This window comes from Pleurodeles waltl, chromosome 7, assembly GCF_031143425.1.
Source record: "Pleurodeles waltl isolate 20211129_DDA chromosome 7, aPleWal1.hap1.20221129, whole genome shotgun sequence".
Taxonomy (NCBI): Eukaryota; Metazoa; Chordata; class Amphibia; order Caudata; family Salamandridae; genus Pleurodeles; species Pleurodeles waltl.
In genome coordinates this window covers 1218421445-1218441148 of record NC_090446.1, presented here as the reverse complement: position 1 = coordinate 1218441148, position 19704 = coordinate 1218421445, and the positions used below count along the sequence as shown (strand labels likewise).

At 43.6% G+C, this 19704-nt stretch overlaps 1 protein-coding gene across 1 annotated transcript in view; it reads left to right on the top strand.

Annotated features, from left to right (window-relative positions):
* The window catches only part of FOXK2 (forkhead box K2), a 223177-nt gene that overhangs the window by 50625 nt on the left and 152848 nt on the right, over positions 1 to 19704 (top strand). Inside the window, exon 2 of the mRNA XM_069200363.1 lies at positions 19474 to 19668. Within this exon, the coding sequence (XP_069056464.1) occupies positions 19474 to 19668 (195 nt within the window). The remainder of the gene's footprint in view (positions 1 to 19473; positions 19669 to 19704) is intronic.

Here is a 19704-nt window from a genome sequence, read left to right as displayed (position 1 = left end):
ATGCTACTAGAAGTTCAACATGTATGGTCTGATTTATTTTTCTAAGAGGGAAAGGAAGGAGATCTGAAAGAGACATATGTTCAGAAGAGAAAGGAACACTAAGAATTGGCTGGAAATATTCAGGTAATGCAATTCATAGTTGTAGGGACGTTTACACAAAAAGGAGCAGCACTGTAGCTGTACGAGTCGCAAATACATGAAGCATGCAGGATGTTTCTTGGGGGAGGTGTGGCCTCCGTATGATCAAACGTTCAGTCTGAAGATATACATCTGGTCAAACATGAAATTGTAAGACTAGGACCTGGAAGGTATTCGCATAAGGTGGTGACTGTCAAGCAAGGAATGAAGTTGCCAATCCCATTTAATGGGTAGTCTGGAGAGGCAATACTGAAGGTGCAAGGTCAAGGTGCAGCAGGGCTATAAAGGGACCCTAGGGTGCGGCAACCATATGGTGGAAATTCAGGAAAGGGGACTACCTATGAGGAGCAGTTTATAAGTTCAGATGTGTGCAGTACATGCTGAGAAGGTTCCCCAGGTAATGAATGTGTGAAACCAAGCAGCAAAACGGAAAAGAGGGCAAGGAAAGGCCAAGCCTGCCAAATCAGGTGGGTGAACTGAGTAATATGGAGTTGGGGGCTCGAGGCAGCAATGGAGGGGAACTGAAGGGCGCTCTGCAGCTGGCTAAGACACTATAATGGAGCAGTAAATGTCTTTCACCAGTTGAGGAAAGGGCACAAGCTATTGGTGGGCTCAAAGGAGGACTTCCTAATACCATATAAAGATTAGAAGGAAGCAAGGACTTGCAGGAACCTTGTGTAAGTAGCAGAACACCCAGGGATAATGATGAACAAGTTTGCCAAGAATTTGAGGTTGGCTAGGATAGCGGGCCCATTCCAGAAGCCCCTAATTCCAGACCTCATATCAGTGCCTCCAGACCTCATATCAGTGCCACCAGACGTGGTGCCAAACAAGAACTCTCTCCACTTCAGTCTCATTTATCATGAACAATGTGATCTACCTGCAGCATTGCACATTTGCGTATGTCACCCTGGACAATTCCATTGACTTGGTGAAGATAGCAGAAAAAAGGCATTAATGGTGAAACAAGTGCATCCAAGCAGCTTTAGCCTGTTGGGTTTTCAGTCTGAAGGCCATATGCGGTGCTCTCTCGTGCACTTAATTTGAGTTGTTCACAGCTTTTTTCGAGTGGGCATTGCACCTGAGGCACCTGGGCGAGGAAATCTGCACTATTTGGTCACTCACATGCATGAGAAGCACATGGTGGTCAGGTAGGTACTCCTGCCTTGAGTGCCTAGAGACAGCCGAATGATGCCCGGTATGCTTAACGAGGCATTTCTAGCAGTGAGGCCGCAGGGTGAGCCACCCCTATTAATACATAACAGGACATTCCTGAGCAGATATCTGTTAACTGCAGTAATGCAAAGGGCAGTCAGAAAAGGTGGTTCTGCTGCCTTTGTAGTTTGGACCCCACTTGTTTAGAATAGGGTCATCACTACAGCGATATTGAATGGACTGTAGAGGAGGCCATAATGAGACTGGGCAAGTGGGAGTCAAATGCTGACAGGAGATCGGTCAGGACGGCTTGGTGCTGGCATCTGTTTAGCTCCCACAGGGGACCCGCAGGACAAGATGATGGCGTGGCTAGTCGGGGACTCATATGTGGCATGAGCACAAAGATGGAGATTGAGGTTAGAAGCTCAAAGCGGTCTGTTTGGCAACAGCGGGATGAGGTGGTTTGGCAGGCTCAGCATAACTTGGGACAGCTGCTGCTGATTGTTTTGGGTTTGTTCGAGACGCAGTGCAGGCTTGACGTACTAGAGGTACATCTGGGGGTAACGACCATACAACATTAAGCCAGGGACAGCTTCTAGAGGCAGTGAAACAAGATAGGACACTGATAGCCCGGCTTGTGGGCCTGCCAGCTTAGTAAGGTCCGAACCAATACCCAGATTCAAGTGAAGGGGGCAAAAAAGCATGGAGCAGTGGAGGGGTCCCGTAGAAAGCAGAGTCACGAGATGAGCAAGGTCTGAATGGGTTGAGAGTTTGCCATGGGTTGATCATTCTGCAAGTATTATTACCAGGACGCAATATTGGCCTTTTTCCCGGTCAGTCTCTCAGCATTACGAGGTGGGCGCTAGAGCTTAGTGGTCTGTACATGGGACGCGATAGGATAGGTTGAAGACTGAGGAGAGCTACCTTGGTGTGATATGCCCCGGCATTGTTTCGGGCTGGGACGGCGGGCCTGGATTTTTACAGTGGGGTGGGAAACACAGCAGCTAGGTGGGGGCTGTCAGAACACGGCATCAAAGAAATAGGAAGATGGCGCTCAGCAGCTTACAAGAGTATTGCGATACTCCCACAAGGATACTAGGCATAGCATGCACCCCGCCACCCTCTCCCAACCCCCCAAGAAAAAAAAATAAAGAAAAATGGTGCCAGAGAGGAAAAGTTGCAACCAACCTGTCACTATTTGTCTTAGGATGTCAACGAAGAAAGACCGTGTGAATGGTAGGACATTCTTTCTTGCGGAGCACCGAAGAATGGGGGAGTAGGGGGGCTGGTTGCCTTTTCCCAGGCAGTACATTAGAATAAGGTGGATGGGGGCCACAGGTATGCGCTGTGAGCAGTTAGAGGAATGCATTCAGCAGACTGCACCGGGAATTCTGGGAGGAGGCAGATTTGTTGTTGGCACCTGGGTTTAGGAACGACTTAGCACAATTGGGTAGGAAGGAGCAGCTGGTGGAAAACAGACATGGGCTACCTACAGCATCCAGGCTATTGGGCAGCGCCAGCTTGCTATGGTGTGAAATTGTTAAACCTGAGGCAGGTGGTGCCTGGCTCAAAGGCCATTGGCAAGCCAACAAGACCGAGCAGTGCAGAAATTGATACGGACTATTCATAAGCGCTGTCCTTTGGGCAGGGTAATCAGGCTGGTGTACGACACAAATAAAGGGCACATTCGTTGGCAGCTGAAACAAAGTCCCACTCACAAAAGCAGGCAAGGGGGGGCGTGAGGGCATGGTGCAGTCAACCGGTGGGAGTTGTCATTCCAGGGAAAAGCGGAATGTAGCAGTGGCAACGTTTTGTAGGTCAAACAGTTGGGAAGCTATCTGGTATGGCTGGAGGTATTCTGGTCCAACTTCTGGGTGGCCATGCCATTAGTGGGTTGTCAGTAGAATAAACACTGGTTACAAGGGAGATCTGCCCAAGGATGTAAGCCCACGTGCAGCATTGCGGTGAGGAATTTGAAAGGCCACCACGGGATGGGCAGGCCTGGTACTGACCTTGGGTTGCCTCACTGCAGGGTAAGGTGGTCGGGGAGGGGAAGGGCACAGAACACACTTGCAACCCGTTCCGCCAGTCCACAGAGCACACTGAATAACCAAGGCAGCGATTTGGGCCTAAAATAAAGAGATGGTGGAATACCCCTCCTCCTGCACAAACGTTGAAGCTCCAGCTCAAGGACCCCACACAGCAATTAACACCAGACTGATGCAGGCCCTAATAACTCTTAATTCATTGTGAAAGTGTCTGTACGTTTGATTTATGACTTAATTGACCTACTGGAGTGATTTATGATTTGATTTATGATCGGGTGTCAATACAGCATTTGCTTGACGACTTATGACAAAGTATTTGGGATTTATGCTGACTGTAATGGTGATTTGTGATGGGTCAAAGCTACAGATGTGCATGATGATTTATGACCCCAGTAACATGAAGCGGGGTGGCGTTGTACGACAATGTTAACGATGCAGCAGTTAACTTGTAAACGTATTTATTGTACACTGTAGCGTTTATGAGTGCAAGTGGTTGCGTGCAAAGTTTATGGCTGGGTCAGAATGAAGGCCCAGTCCGGCACAGCAACGGCGCAAAGGGTTGCATAATATGACCGGATGTCAGGGGGCCGTTAAACCTGAGGCAGGTGGTGCCTACTTGGCATGGCAGTAAGACGAGCAGTGCAAACATTGCCACTGACCATTCGTCGGCGCTGTCCTTTGGGCAGACTAATTTGGCTGGCGGACATCACATAGGGGTCACATCCGTTGTCATCTAAAACAAAGTCCCACTCACACGGAGAAGCAGGCACGGGGGGTGCGAGGGCATGGTGCAGTCAACCGGTGGGAGTTGCAACAAACTGAACAGCAGGGACAAGGCACTCCAGAGAAGAGTAACTGGGAAGTTCCTGGTGACCCTGCGGGCTTGGAATGTCAAAAAGCAGGGCTTCCTGTGAAGGAGGTGGGAACAACGCATGGGACCTGCTGCCCATCTGGGCCCACCCTGCCCGTGAACGGACAGGTGTAGCAGGATTAAGCTTCGAACCTGTACACAGGTCATCCCCATCCAATTTATGAACTGATTTTACATTACGTATCATGGACGGTTACTTGTGAAGTTTGATCTATAGGTGAATGCAACGATGACCATGTTAGATGTGTAATAAAGGTATGTAGCCTTTTTACTCTGTAAACAGTAACAGCATTTTGAGAGCGGAGTCCTTGTGGGTGGTGACAGTGAAGGCTGAGTAGGGGGTGTTATGGTTATACCGACCACCGAGGTTCTTAGCAAGACTGGACAAAGCATGGTTATCCGCATAATGCTTCTTTTGGCCGGAGCCTATTGGTAATGTAAAAAAGGTATGCATGTGGATGGTTATGTATCAACCTTTATGTAAGCATTCAATGGAATATTTATTCGCAGCTCTCTTGTACTTATTAATACGTACTCTGCAAACTCCCATTGTATCATGGGAACCTCGCAACCCAGAATTGTAGAACATAATTAAAAAAACAGGCGCCTTTGGATTCGATTATAGGAATGCTATTAACATTTAGATTAATGTGTTGGTAACACTGTGTCTGTGCAGTTCTTCGATGCATACCTAGTGCGTATTTACGTTATTCCTGAAACACTTTTTTGTCCACAGTAGGCACCAGAAGAACACGTGGCAGCATATTTTTTTAACAACTGGCAACAGAGTCTCTGGGCAAGTTGGGAGGCACGCTGTTGTTTCCCGTCGTGTAGTTTCACTTGCTGAGGGAGCCCTATGCTACGAGTACTTTTTTCAGATGCGTCAGATATAACTGGGCACCACAGACTAAGCCAAGTTTAAAAATTCAAACTGCATTATACATACAGAGCATGCATTTGACTATTTGTGAAGTAGCTTCTGACTGCAGCATGTGCTCTACTCTGACAATTACCATCCCGCTTCACTCCTGGATGCATGTTGCATTGAGAGCTCGGGCTGTTTTCCATTGTTCATTACCGCTGTTTCTACAAGGAATCTAGCTTGCAAGTCGAATGCTATCTGAAATCAAATGTCCATCGAAACTACCCCTTTAATTTCCTCTAACTTTTTTGTAACATTACAACACTAAAATATATAATGCACAACCACAAGTAATAAATACCATGATTAGAAATGGTAAATAATAAAAAATAAAAAAAATAGCGACAGTCGGGAAAGGTAGGTAGAGCTTATATTATTAGGAAGAGGAATCGGATTGATTTACTTTGGAATTGTTAACTTGAATTTCAGAAAATGACGATTCAGGTCTTGGCTGCTTCTTCAAACTAAAGACACTTGTATCGGTTTACTAGTTTGCGAGACTGTCTGCCCAGTGCAGTTTTCACAGACAGTGTTCCACTTTTCAACATTAAACAGAAATGTTACACAACATTACTTTAGTAAATAGTAATATGAATTTTTTTAAACCTCCAGCTGTCTCAGCAATTAATGATCAGTTTAGATTTTGTGTATCAGAGAAAAAGCTGGCTACCATAACTGGATGTTTGATTTCATGTTTAATCAAGTATCAGTGCTCCATCCAAACATAGTCGTGAAAGGGATATCTGATAGAGACTACTAGCTGCAGATTCCCCCAGACGTCAGACTGGATCAGGAAGATTTTCTATGAGCAGTATCCCTACACACGCGTAGGTGGCATCAAAGGGCTCTGTCAGTCATTGGTGTCATCCACGGCAGAAGTGACATTGCGGTACCTATATAGGCACCACCAGGTGTGCTGGTGTCAGTTCTTTTTCTTCCGTGCCAGCCAGCGCTGATTCCGAGAGAATAGCTACCACTTAGTTAGTTTTTGACTGGACTTTTTTGAGTTTGTCAACAATTTTTGAGGTTTTACCTCCTGGTTGTGTCGAGGATGTTGCAGGATTGTGGAATTTCTATAGCCAGACGCCCAGGACATATTGTTTGGGGTCAAGGACAACAAGTTTTCATGTTGATCTTGTCCGTGGAACAAGTAGGCCCAACCCCCTGCAGCAAAAACCTTCTGACTCCCAGTGTACAGGGAAAGGAACTGTCTGCAGTTGAGGTAATATTTGTAGCCATATGTTAATGCTGTTCGAACTTGTATTTATGGTTCATTAATACAAAGCCTTTATTACTAGGGTGAGCGGTCTAAATGATGTAAGCTCACACTGCACCTCTGACGGTTCCTGTAAAAAAAAAAAAAAAAGTGTACTCACACATTTGAAAACGTTAACAATATAAGACTACGTGTAATGCTCCCAGAATGCTCTTGGATTAGATGCAAATGTGTGCAGAAAAGCTTGTAAGCAAGATTGATGGTTCTTTGCTTTCAAAATAAAAGGGTCAGAAAAAAACATGCACGTATGGAAAAAAAAAAAAAAAAAATTTCGGGTACTAAGTCTTTGAAGCATCATTTATTAAACTGTGTTGATACATGCTAGTATTTCCCAAAATATCCATAATGGAAAATTAGTGAAACCAGTTTCAGTAAGATTATTGTAAACATGGAAAAATAAGCATTGGCAAAGCCAACCGATCTGACATTGATGGTCAGTATTTTGGTTTTGTCAATGCATGTCTTGTTTTGACATGGTTTCTGCAAAACTCCTTTATTGTGGGAGCTGCCAGGCCCTCACCATTATAACAAACACTGGCAAAAAAATACTTTTGGTCTCAAAAAGCACACATTGCCACAGTAGTTCCTGGCACTGAACAAAACTACATTGTGTACCAATATGCTCCTTGTGGAAGAGCAGAATGCTACCACTCACAGTAAAGCCAGCCGATAGATGGATAGAGAGAGGATTAAAGTGTTAATAAAAAGAAAAGGTCTTGGTTAATGCCAGAACTAATTAGGGGCCAAATTCTTAGTCACTAAATTGCACCCATGGTATATGTCTTTGCATTTGTGCAGAATTATGGCTGTCATGAATTCACAAGACTTTACAGAAGTAGACCAAGATATTGTCTTTTTTTTCCTTAGAAAATGTTTGTGAATTGTATTTTAGCACAAGCAAATATGTATGTGTAGATTCGCTCAAGTGACAATCTTTTGAGTGCTTGCAAGTTCACTTTCCCTTCGACCACTTTTTTTTCCAACCCTGGAAGAACTTCCACTTCTGCCTTTGTCAGAAGTACATTTTCAACCTTTCTCAGTGTAGGAAAAGATCAGCGAAGAGGTGGTTAAAATCCATAAAATATGCAAGTTAGATTTACACAGACCAACCCTGGTATTATGGCTTACTGGTTCCTCCAGCCCCAGTATGTTGGTCTGCAGAAAGGTGGCAAAATAAAGAATGTGCTAGTATTAAAGCCCTACTACAGTACTATCCCTGGCATATTCAGAGAGGCTATTATCAGCGCTCTTTTATAATGAGATTGCTGGCAGAATTTGTCGCTGCACTACATGGTACCAAAAGGACACACATATTTTCTTACAAGATAAGTAGTTATGAAGCAACCTGTTGCATGGACCAGCAGATATTTTATTAAATTCTACACCCCTGATGTCGTCACGTAAGACTGTTTTTAAACTGTGCGGAGCACGTTACTAGCCCATGCCAGTGACGGATCCGCATCTTGTCTGTGGTGTTTGGAGAGTGACGAAAAGTCATGCACCAGTTGACGGGCCATGCAACCGAAGGCTTTTAGGGAGCAGTCCCTAAAGCTTATGGCAGCTCGGCATGACACTGCGTGCATGTCAAGGCCTAGGTCCAGAGAAAGTTCCCTGCAACCTGTTGCGGTCTTCTGTTAATTCAGGGCAACAGTCTAATTGTTGCTTTTTTTTCCATCTCACAGAACTTAGTTCGATATATTGGAGTCGCAGAAGTCTGGCATGACCAGTGTATATTTTGGTTACGTCATTGACAATGGTTTTCATGCTACAGCAGATTCACAATATATTATGATTATATTGTGAGTTCATAGTTTGTTTGCGTTTGGTAGTTTTACTGTGGTTTTTGGCACAGCGCATGTATGTATGCACAGCCGATAAGCACGGGCATATTTTCAGTCACTATGTGAACGGGGATTTTGGCACAACTATCTAGTTTAAGCTACTGAGGTACATTTTTCATTAGGTGTTAGCTCAAAACATTTATTTTAATCATATGTTTTACACAAGCATTTATTTACTTGTAGTTGCTAACTAAGTGTTTTGGTGGATGAAATATACATTATTGTTCAGTGGTTGCAAGTTATGCCTGTGGGATCATCACAATTAAGTGCTCAATTATTTAATATCAATTGAAGATAACTTATTGGTGGTTCCAATGTGACCTCTTTCATATTACAGTTACCCTGATGAAGGACTCTGCCCGAAATGCATTGGGTTTATGTCGTCATGGTTACTGATGATGAATTGTGAATCAATACATGTTGCAGAAATAGGCCTGGATTGGCATTTCTCATGCATTTGAATATTGGAATCACCTTTCCCTGAATAAGGACTGGAGAAAATATTGAATAAAGACAATTGATTAAAAAGGAAAAAATTATTACATTAGGCTTTTGATCATATCGGCCAATGCCTGTTGGTTGTGCATCTTGGGTCTGGGGCACCTTTGGCCACCAGCCAGCAACGGTTTTGAGGATATCATTTAAGATTAGTTTTGAGCCCTGCGGAGCCTGTCACTGGTGGATGTCGGATACGTACCTCATCGGTCTGTGGTGTTTGGAGTGCGACACAGATTCAAAAGTCATGCTCTAAATGCAGAGGCTATGCTCCTCATTTTTGGGCAGTCTGACTCTCTTGGTGTGCCTCAGAGAAGATGGGGAAGGGGGGGGGGGAGGGTCACTGGACCTTTTCTAATGCCAGCACTACGAGGAAGAAATAGAATGGCGTGAGGCTCTTGGTGAAGCCACTGGACTGGGTACCTCTCCAGATACTGGTATGCTTTCTCCCCCCTACTGTGGCAACGGGGGACTGAGCTTCCTATGCAGTGTTGTAACAAAGGGCAGCTGAGCTCCTAGACCTTCAGTTGCTCTCGGCTGCAGTCAAGACTAATCTCTTGATAGAGGTGGTGCAACCGGGAGTCTCCATGTCCGAACCCCAACTCCCGTTCAATGATGTCCACAGGGACATCCTTTTGGGTACCTGGACAAAAACCCAGCACAAGTGTTCCAGTAACTAGGATGATTGCCTGATGCCATCGTCCTGCATCTGGGGACCCAACCTTTGTCATGCAACATACCCCTGAGAACTTTGTGGTCCAAGCCTCAACTTCCCACTGCACTTTCCCTACCACTCCTCCAGATAGGAAATCCAAGATGCTGGACTCAGTAGTGAAGGTTTCCTTTCGCCAGCCTGGCATTGCGGTCTGTGAATACCAAATGCCTTTCAGGCCATTATTCCCACTGTGGGATACAGTTGCGCAAGTGCTTCCACAGGTTCCGGAGGAGACCTGGACTGCACTTTAAGGCTATTGCCAATGGGGGAAGAGTCGCAGCAAGTTCACAATTCGCTGCCGACTTGACACAACCTATTCGCTGGGCAGATCAGTTTGCACAACAGTGGCCTTGTGGCACCACGCCTGGCTGAGGACATCTGGCTTTACAGAGATGTCCAAGCTTCTCTTAGGCACATGCCCCTAGATGGCACCCGTCTCTTCGAGACAAGACAAATTAGGTGCTCGAGCGCTTCAAGGACTCTCGGGCTACAGCCAAATCTTAGGACCTTGCGGCAGCCTCCCGTCCCACTCAATCTGCCTTTTGCTCCTTTTGTGGCTACAGAGGGGAATTCCAGCTGTGCCAGTTCCTGTCCAGCCACCGTACTGCACATGCTTCCCAACCTTTGCATGGATGAGGGCGTGGTACCCACAGACCTCGTGGGTCAGATGGCCAGTGGTCTGGTCAGTCCCTTTCCCCACTCCCTGTTCCCAAGCTGCCTCCTATCCCTCCTAGTCTGCCCCATAACCAGTATGCATACCCAGTTGGCAGGATTCACCATCACCTGCCTCACTAGCAGTCCATAACATTGGACAGGTGGGTTTTGCCGATTTTCCGTAGGAGATACTCCATCCCCTTCAAGACTACCCCTCTCCCCATGCTACCATCTCAGTACTGGCTAATGGAGGATCATCTGTTCCTTCTCCACAAGGAGGTCGGGCTTTCTTGACCAAGAGAGCTATAGAGAGGCTTCTGGTGCCTGAAGTAGGCTGTGCTTTTTATTCCTGCTGCTTTCTGGTTCCCCAAAAACAACAAAGATCTTTGCCATATTTTAGATCCACAAGGAGGAGAAATTCAAAATGCTCACGTTGGCTCAGGTCAGGTCTGCCCTGGATCCAGGAGACTGGATGGTAGCATTGGACTTGCAGGACGCTTATTTTAACATTCCCGTGTTGATTGTCCACAGATTTTAACTGCAGTTCATGGTAGGCCATGAGTACTTTCAGTTCACTGTGCTTCCCATTGGCCTTGCCAGCGCCCCTCGGTGTTCACCAAGGTAATGGTAGTGGTTGCAGCTCACCTACGAAGGTCAGGGGTTCCAGTCTTCCCCAATCTCGACCACTGGTTGTTGTAGACAGGTTCGCCCTAGGCTGTCATCTTCCACCTCCAGACTACAGCAAATCTCCTGCATACGTTTGTGTGTACTATGAACATGCCAAAGTCACATCTGACACTCCTTTTCATTGGAGCTGTTCTGGACACTGGGCAGTTTTATGGCTTATCCTTCCGAATGGGGAGTCTGGGATATTCAGGCTATGATACCAATGTTTCAACCTCTATTCTGGATTACGGTGAGACTGACAATGAGGCTGTTGGGACTTTTGGCCTCCTGCTGGCAGATGGGATTTGCGAGCTCTGCAGTGGGATCTGAAGTCTCATTGGGTGCGGCATCAGGCTGATTTCTCTAACAGTACAGTTCTCAGAGGGAAATGAGAAAGATCTCCAGTGGTAGCTAACAAAATGTGATTGGGTCAGAGGCAAACCCCTCTCCCTTCCCCAGCCATATCTGACTTTAGTGGCAGATGCATCATTCCTGGGATGGGGCTGCCGTCCAGGAGAGGTTTAGATCAGAGGACTCTGGTCTCTGGCAGAATCCAGTCTCCATATCAACCCGCTGGAGCTCTGGGCCATCCAACTGGCATTAAACGCCTCTCTGCCCTCCACCAAGTGAAAGCTTGTGCAGATGTTCACAGACAACACCACCGTCATGTGGTACTCCAATAAACAGGGCGGTTTGAGGGTCATGAACCATTTGTCAAGCGGGTCTGTCTCTCTGGACATGCCTAGAACAGCAGGGCATATCCCTGGTGGTTCAACACCTGTCAGGCTCTCTGGATATCAGAGCAGACAAACTCAGCGGATCACGAATGACGTCTCTCTACCGTAGGTGGCACAAGGTCTCTTTCAGCAGTGGGGAAAGCCTTAGTTAGATCTGTTCGCCTCCACAAAGAACGCAAAATGTCAGCAGTTTTGGGCGCTATAGTTGCCAGGGCAGCTCTCTCTCTAAGATCTTTATCTGAAGTGGAACTCTGACCTCCTGTATGCCTTTTTGCCCATACCACTCCTGCCCAGAGTTCTCAAGAAGATCAAGAATGACTGGGCCTAAGTCATCCTTGTGACTTTGGACTGGGCATGGATAGTCTGGTATTCTGACCTACTAAGCATGGTTGTCGATCCTCCAATCAGGCTGTCCCTTCAGGAGGATCTTCTATTGCAGCAGCAGGGAGGGGTTCTTTACCTGAACCTGTCCAATCTCTGCCTTCTTAAGTGAAGATTGAGCAGCAGCATTTGACAGCTTTTGACCTTTCACCTGAAGTTTTTAACATCATCCTGGCAGCCTGATGTCCCTCCACCAAAATGGTATAGACCTGCCATTGGAAACAATTTGTGGTATGGTGTGCAGAAAAATCTATTGACCCCCTTTCTGCCCCTCTTTCTGAGGTCTTACTTTTCATTCTTTCCCTTGCCCAGCAGGATTTTGCTTTAGGCACTCTTAAGGGCTATTTATCTGCCATTTCTGACTTCTTATGGTTGCCTGATCAATCTTCTTTGTTCAAGTCATCTATTGTACATACGTTTCTCTAAGTTTTTACTCCTCTCTTCCCTCCTTCCCTATTCATAATATCCCAGTGGGACCTTAAATTAGTTGTAACTTTTCTGATATGTGCTTGTTTCGAGCCTCTTCACAATTGTCCCCTCAGTCTTCTCACACTGAAAACAGCCTTCTTAGTGGCAATCACTTCTGCTCGTTGAGTGAATGAGCTGCAGGCTTAGTCATCTAATGCACCATTCCTATCTGTATATCCTGACAAACTGGTGCTTCTCACAAGGGTCTCTTTTCTACCAATAGTGGTCACACCCTTTCATTTAGGCCAATCAATCACCCTGCCTACTTTTTACTCACCCCCCACACCCTTCTAAGGAAGAGGATAGACTCCATCGCCAGACCCACAAAGAGCGTTGGCAGTCTACCTTGACTGTACCCGCAAGTTCTGGGTGAACAACCAACTCTTTGTGGGATATGTGGGTGTGAAGAAAGGTCAGGAAGTGCAAAAGTGAACTATCTCTTGTTGGGTTGTACTCTGCATGAAGGTCTGCTATGCACTGGCTAAGAAGCAACCGCTAAGACTCAACCCCCTGAAGGTTTACGAGCTTATTCCACCAGAGCTAAAGCTGCGACCATTGCATCAGCATGTAGAGTTCCGGTCCTGGACATCTGCCATGCAGCAGCATGGGCGCCTCTACACATGTTTACTAAATATTACTACCTGGACAGTCCAGTCCGTAAGAATGATCACTTTTCCTGTTCAGTCCTGCAGGACTTCCTCATTTGAAATTGGTTTGCAGACCCACCTCTGGGGACTGTATTGCTTGGGTATCTATTCAAAGACAAGGAATCTTCAGCTATAAGTCTTTATCGGATGAACAATTTACTTATATTCTGTAACACCTTATCTGGTAGAGACGTTATCTAGCTGCAGATACCTTACTGACCTCCCTGATCTGTGAGCAGATTTCTAGGAACAGGGATAACCTTTTCAGGGCCCTAGTTTTGACACACCAGTGATCAGTGTACTTTATGGCTCTGTGCTTCTGGCTTGGAAAGTTGTGAAAAACTGATGCCAGTGCGCTTGGTTGGCGTCTGTATAGATACCACAACATGATGCGGAGCCAATCGGTGCCACCTACCGACACGCAGGGGTACTGCCCATGAAAATACTTCCGTATCAAGTTTGACTGGGGAGAATTCAAAGGTGTAAGGACCCTGCAGCTAGATGTAGTCTCTACCAGATAAGGTGTTACCGACGATAAGTAACTTGGTCTTTAAGTTAATCAGATCAGAAGTAAAGCTTCAAATGAACATAGACTAGTACCTTGAGGTACGAAACAAATCTTGATGAATGCCATTCCTTAATATTGCAGTATCTGCCCGGTGGATTTTATAGCTCCAACGTGCAGTTGCCACCATGGTTTTGAAATACGCATACAATAGGCCAGCCTAGTGGAAGCAGCTTAATTATCAAGAGTGGGAAAGAACCTTTGTCTTATGTACATTTATCCTATAAACAAATGTTTAACTATAAAAGCCTGCTTTGTGGGCAAAGAACTATTACTTTACTTTTAAATATAATGTGCTACTGAACTATTAGAAGCGAGCACCCTCCCAAGTTATGGTTTGGCAACTTAAGAAAACTAACAACTTTATTTTTAATGCTTTCCATTGTAGCCATACCATCACGTTAAATGTGTCTCAGGGAATTTGACAGGTTTAATAACCAACATTAAAGGTAGAGGCACAAAAAACACTTTAATGTTTGTTCTGCTTTTCATTCGATATTTCAGTTTTATATACGAGGAAAGAACATGCTAGACCAGTGTTTTTTAACCTGTGTACACCTGTAGATCCGCAAAAGCTACTTAGGTGGGTCTGCTACTATTTAGAAAATATAATATTAGCAGATTGTTAAATTATACATACATTAAAAAGCAACACTGAGAAAAAAGAAGGCAAATATGAAGGAATCTGAAGGGTAAAAATTACATTTGTATCCTTATCTTGGTTCTTGAGAGCAGCACAAGTGTACAGAAGGACTCTAGTATGGGTGATTGGTGACCTCAAATGAAGCACTGGTATATGCTGACAAAAAGAATGCATCCATATACAGCAATGATGACAAAATGCTATGGTAGCGCCTTGCATTATTGTTTTGTCTTTTAGAAATAAAACTTGAGTATGGAAAGTTCTATGGTTGTGATTAAAATTTCGATTTTTCCAAATGATTTTGTTTGTCTATTATTTCATAATTGCTATATTTGTTTGATGTGCCTTTGTTTCTGTGTTCTTGGGTATTATTTTGCAACATGGACCATTGAAATTGCTTAGGTGGGTGTCCCCACCCTAGAGTATTTATTCATGGGGGATCCACAGAAGACAACGGATTAAGAACTGCTGTGCCTATTCTTTACACAGTAAGCCAAGGGTTTAGAGTTGGATTTAGGGGCATATCCAATACCAGCTCCTGGCCTTATTGAGCAGGTTTTGGACTGGGCACCAAAATTATTCTGCAAATCTGAGAAGTTTTGCATTAATAAACAAATATTTGATAGGTGTTTGGCAAGGTATGGGAGACTTCAAGCACTTGGAGAAAACTTGCATTTTATGCTGCTACTCATAGTGGTTTTGGTAATGTAAGAGAAATCAGCAGTGAAAACCACCCCAGCCGACCATAAAAAAGGTCCAGAAACGGCCAAAGAAAACCGACATACTGACCTGCCAGACTGCCGTATTGACCAGTCTGAATCTGCACAGCAGTTGCAGGGCTTGTCCATTGTTGAGGACTTTTGCCTGCCCACTGTGCCACTGACAGGCTCCTTTCCCAGCCAGGGTGTTTCCCTTTCTATTGTGCAGGATTTGCCTACATCCCCTGCCCAAACCAGTATCAAACAATTTGGTCAAGTGAGGAAGCTGGGATTAAGCTTGGGTTTTCTGGTTTCACTTTGTGCAGTTCAACCACTAGATGGGTAGCTCATTCACTGCCCTGTTTTATACAAAAAATAAATGATTTGTCTAAAAGTTGTGGCACCCAAGATTAAAGTGTGGGTGGCAGGCACATAAAAGTGTGGCTCATGTTTTTTTTTTTTTTTTCATTTTCAAAAGCTTTACCCAGGAACAATGGAGAGTAACAATAAAAGAACCATTCTTATATTTTTCTTTTTTCAATTTATTAGGGAAGGAGGAAAGGATAAATAGGAGTGGGAGATTCATAAATTGTATATTGCAATAAATATCTGAAGACTGAAAAGTAGAATTCAAAAGTCAGTAAATACATCGATTGCCAAATAGAGTTAACAAGAAAATATAAACTAGAGCAAATACTGAGAACTTATCCAATCATGGCGGATTAGCATTTTCTGAAGATATACATTTAATAAACATTTACTATCTGAGGTAATTGTAACAACATTGTCCAAAAGGTTTGTCATTGGTAACCAGAATAACTCTATTCACATTTGGAAGAGACTTGTATGTCAAAGCCATGTCTGATCTGTGATTGTGACATACATTATACCACCCCACTTTGAATTAAATGTTAGACTAACATTTCCAGTTAACTGTTATTTGTTGAAAAGCCAACAATAGATCCAGCAACTTGTTCGAATAAGAGGGTTATCATCATCAAACAGACTACCCAGAAAAACTAGCGGAGGGGTGAAAGGACAACTGATCTGAAAAATTGAGTTGAGACCAGACCTTATGCCAAAATGGTAATATAAATAGAGAACTAGATAACATATGCATAAGGCCACATTTGGTATGTTCACAGGACCAGCATTTGCCATTAGTATCTGCAGAAAATGTAGGTATGTGAGTGAGAGTGATATAAAGCCCGTGAAATAAAAAGAATAATCTTTGACTTGTCATGGCAATTCTGGATACCTTAGGTTATCTTTTTTTAATACCATATCATGTTCTCAAAGTGAGATAGACTAGGTACAGCCTACATTTGATTTCCAGAGAAGTTGGACTTGGGTCTAGATGGATTAACAGAGGGAAAGTGTCTGTGTATAAGGGAGGCTTTAGAAGTCAAAGCTAAAATAATACAGATACCTGACTTGGATGTAGAAGGGCCCAGAACATTTTGTAGCGAGTGAAGAGCATACAAAGTAATGTTCATAATTTTTTTTTTTTTAAAACACAGTTAGAAAGGATCGGGGACATTTAAAGAATGTCTGAAAATGAGGAAAGACATTGGAACATCATTATAAAATAAATCTGCAACTTTTACAGCACCCTTTTTTCTCTAAGAACGGAAAAATTAAGACCTCTGTAGTCAGGTCTGTGGGTAACTTTGAAATAGGTGTCAATATGAGAAGGTTGTGCAACAGTTTCAGGAATGTGAAGAATTGGATGAAAATTCACAAAACCAGCTCGAATATCATTATCTTAAAATACATGGTGACATAGGGGTGTATCTATAGATTCAATTTAGGTATGCTACTTTATGACCTTTAAATAGTTAGCCAAAAGTTTTTTTATTTTATTGCAGCCACCGTAATAAGGGACACTACTTTGAAGTAAAATAGAGGAGGGGTTGTCTGTAAATATATTGTTAATTAATTTTTTTAAATAAATTCCTTTAAATCACTTCAGGCTTTAGATGGATGACATTTCTGCTCCAGATGTTTTATAGTGGAAAGTGAAGACTTGAGTTGTTTAGCAGACTGTGTCTTCTTTTTATATACATAACCATTAATAAAACTACGAGCAATAGCCTTAAGTGTGTCCCTTAATTGCTGAGAAGTATCAGGATCCCTGTGAATTTCAAAACATTCCTCAACAAAATGAACACAAGAGGAAAATGTAGCATCTTGTAACAGAGAATTATTAAATCTCTATCTGTGTTAAGTGGGATGTGTTGGAATTAAGTCCAAAACATTAATTGCTGGGGCATGATCCCACACAGTGGGGACAATGAAGTATTGGAGAACATTCTTGGATAATGGTTTAACACAAAGGTGGTAAAGTCTAGTAAGTAAACCACGAGGTTGAGGGAGACTTTTTTTTTTTTTCTTGTACTAGGGGACTATACATTTTCCAGACGTCAATGACCACTCTGTGCAATATGTTTATACATTTTGTGTAGAATATATTTAACCAGTGACTGGTGGTCAAGAAAAGGGTCCATAATCTGGTTACAAGCACACACCTTTTTAAGATAGCCTTCAAAAACTTAATGCTGACTGAATCTGTGGATTAGTGAAGAAGAGGTTAAAATGAACTAGGGTATCCATCCAAGAATAATTTATTGTGAGGGTCCCTGTTAAAAATTTAAAAAACAAAGTTTGAGTATTGGGAAATAATCCCCTATATTCACCTAAATGGTCGACATGTTTCATGCCTAATTAGTCTCAGCAGATCTATGGTAATTCTTCAGGACCAGATCATCCTAATCTGCGACTAGTGAGGTCCTATGCTAAATGCATAAAGTGTCCCAACACATCGAATAACCCTGATAAGTGAGCACCTGGGTATAAATTTATACCTTTTTTGTGTTGTAGGAAGATTTCACACCCAAAACCTGACATAAATATAAACCTACAGGTAAGATGTCAATAAAAGCATCCTAGATCCATCTCAAGATCATAAGTCTTTCATTCCATATATACACTAAGTTCCAATGATCAGTGTTGACACCGGTGTGAAATTAATACACAGGTAGGACATATGCACATATAGACAAAATACTTTGAGCCAGAATGGCTGTAGGAACACCTGGTGGATATTTGGAGTGAAAAAAGAAGCAATCGGATGAGGATGTCACTGCTGGTTACCCAACCCTTACTCGAATTGGGTCCCTTGAGACTTGTGGGATTGTAAGCCACTTGTATATATTTCTAAATTATATAAAGAATAATAGTGATTGTAAGTCTTCACCATAACCAGTAGCTGAAACACGGCCAATCTCTCGCCGCTTCTACTTGAATCTAGTCTCTGTGGGACCTACCCTGTTGCCACAGTCCTGGAGTTGACCACGTAGATCGGGCTGGTGGTATTTGAATAGAAGTCTCTCCTCACTCCATGTTGGAGCATTATTTCCCAACATATTCCAGCTTTCTTTAATTTTTAACAGGGACTCTCACAATAAACTATCCTTGGCGGGATACCTAGTTAATTTTATTCTCTTATTAACCAATTTACAGATTGACTCAGTGTTTGAGGGGTATCTCAAACTCTGGGCAACTCGTAGAAAAAAGATTGCTGGCAATGAGCCCCTATATGGGGGCCCATTGAGCATTGCAGCGTTGGCCCAACGAGGAACTACCCCGAGGATGAAGCATGCCACCTCTCAGATGGGTGAACGCTCTTGCTCCGATAGTTAAAACATCCTGTCTAACCTGGCAGCCATTAGAGGTACAGAAATGGTGTTAACCCGAGTCACTTTTAGGACCAACACATTCTTTTGAGTATTATAGGTGCATCAAACAGAAGCACCATTAGACCAGTAAGACATCTACACAAATAAATACTGCATGTAAAGTAGCGCCGCATGTCAACCGCATTTGCTTCATAGGAAACTCCGAAGCGGCACTGAATTCTCGGTTCAGGTTGCCACCTTGCCCTGCGGTCAAGCTCAGCCTCTCCCACAGCTCGGCTTGTTTTGAGCTCCTATGTCGAAAAGCATCTCAAATTGGGGGGCCAGAGCCAGGCATCTGGCTGGAGCTTTCCGTTGCTCGCCAACTTGAGTGGGACATTGGTCCAATTTCTCCCCGTTTCCTATTTGCAAATGTGTGTCTGTGAGGGTAGTTTTGTTTGTGCACGGATCTTGCAGTATGATGCCCATGTTTCCTGTGTGCTTGTTTAGCTTGCGTTGCTGCCTGATCTATTTCCTTGGGTCTGTCTAGGTCTCTTCTGCACTTAACTTTATCAATGACTGTAGCTCATGTGTCTGCTGCTTATACAATATCTGGTATGTTCGTGTAAGCAGCTTTTGCACAACAAACACTATTGTGTAACCTGTTCTGTCATACTGAAGTTCGAAAAACCTTTTTCACTATAGATAAGCCAAAACTATGGACATTTTCTATGCTTATTGTCTTGAACCGATTAATTTTTCCAATAGAGATCACAGGTGAATAGTAATGTACAAGACAAAACAACGTTTAACTGGTATATCTGAGTAAATCATCACATTCTGAAATATTGACTTAAAACAACATATTTTGTTTTTCAGATGTACATTCAGGTTTCCCAGCACAAATATCAAGATAACCTTCACAGCTTTGTCCAATGAAAAGAAAGAAAAACAAGAAGCCCCGGAGTCTCCAATCAAACCTGTTCAGCCTCAGATAGCACCCCTAACAATCAACATTCCAGACAACATGGCACACCTCATCAGCCCTCTTCCTTCTCCCACAGGAACCATCAGGTATGGAATCTTGGAGGGTTTAGTAGCACAAAACAA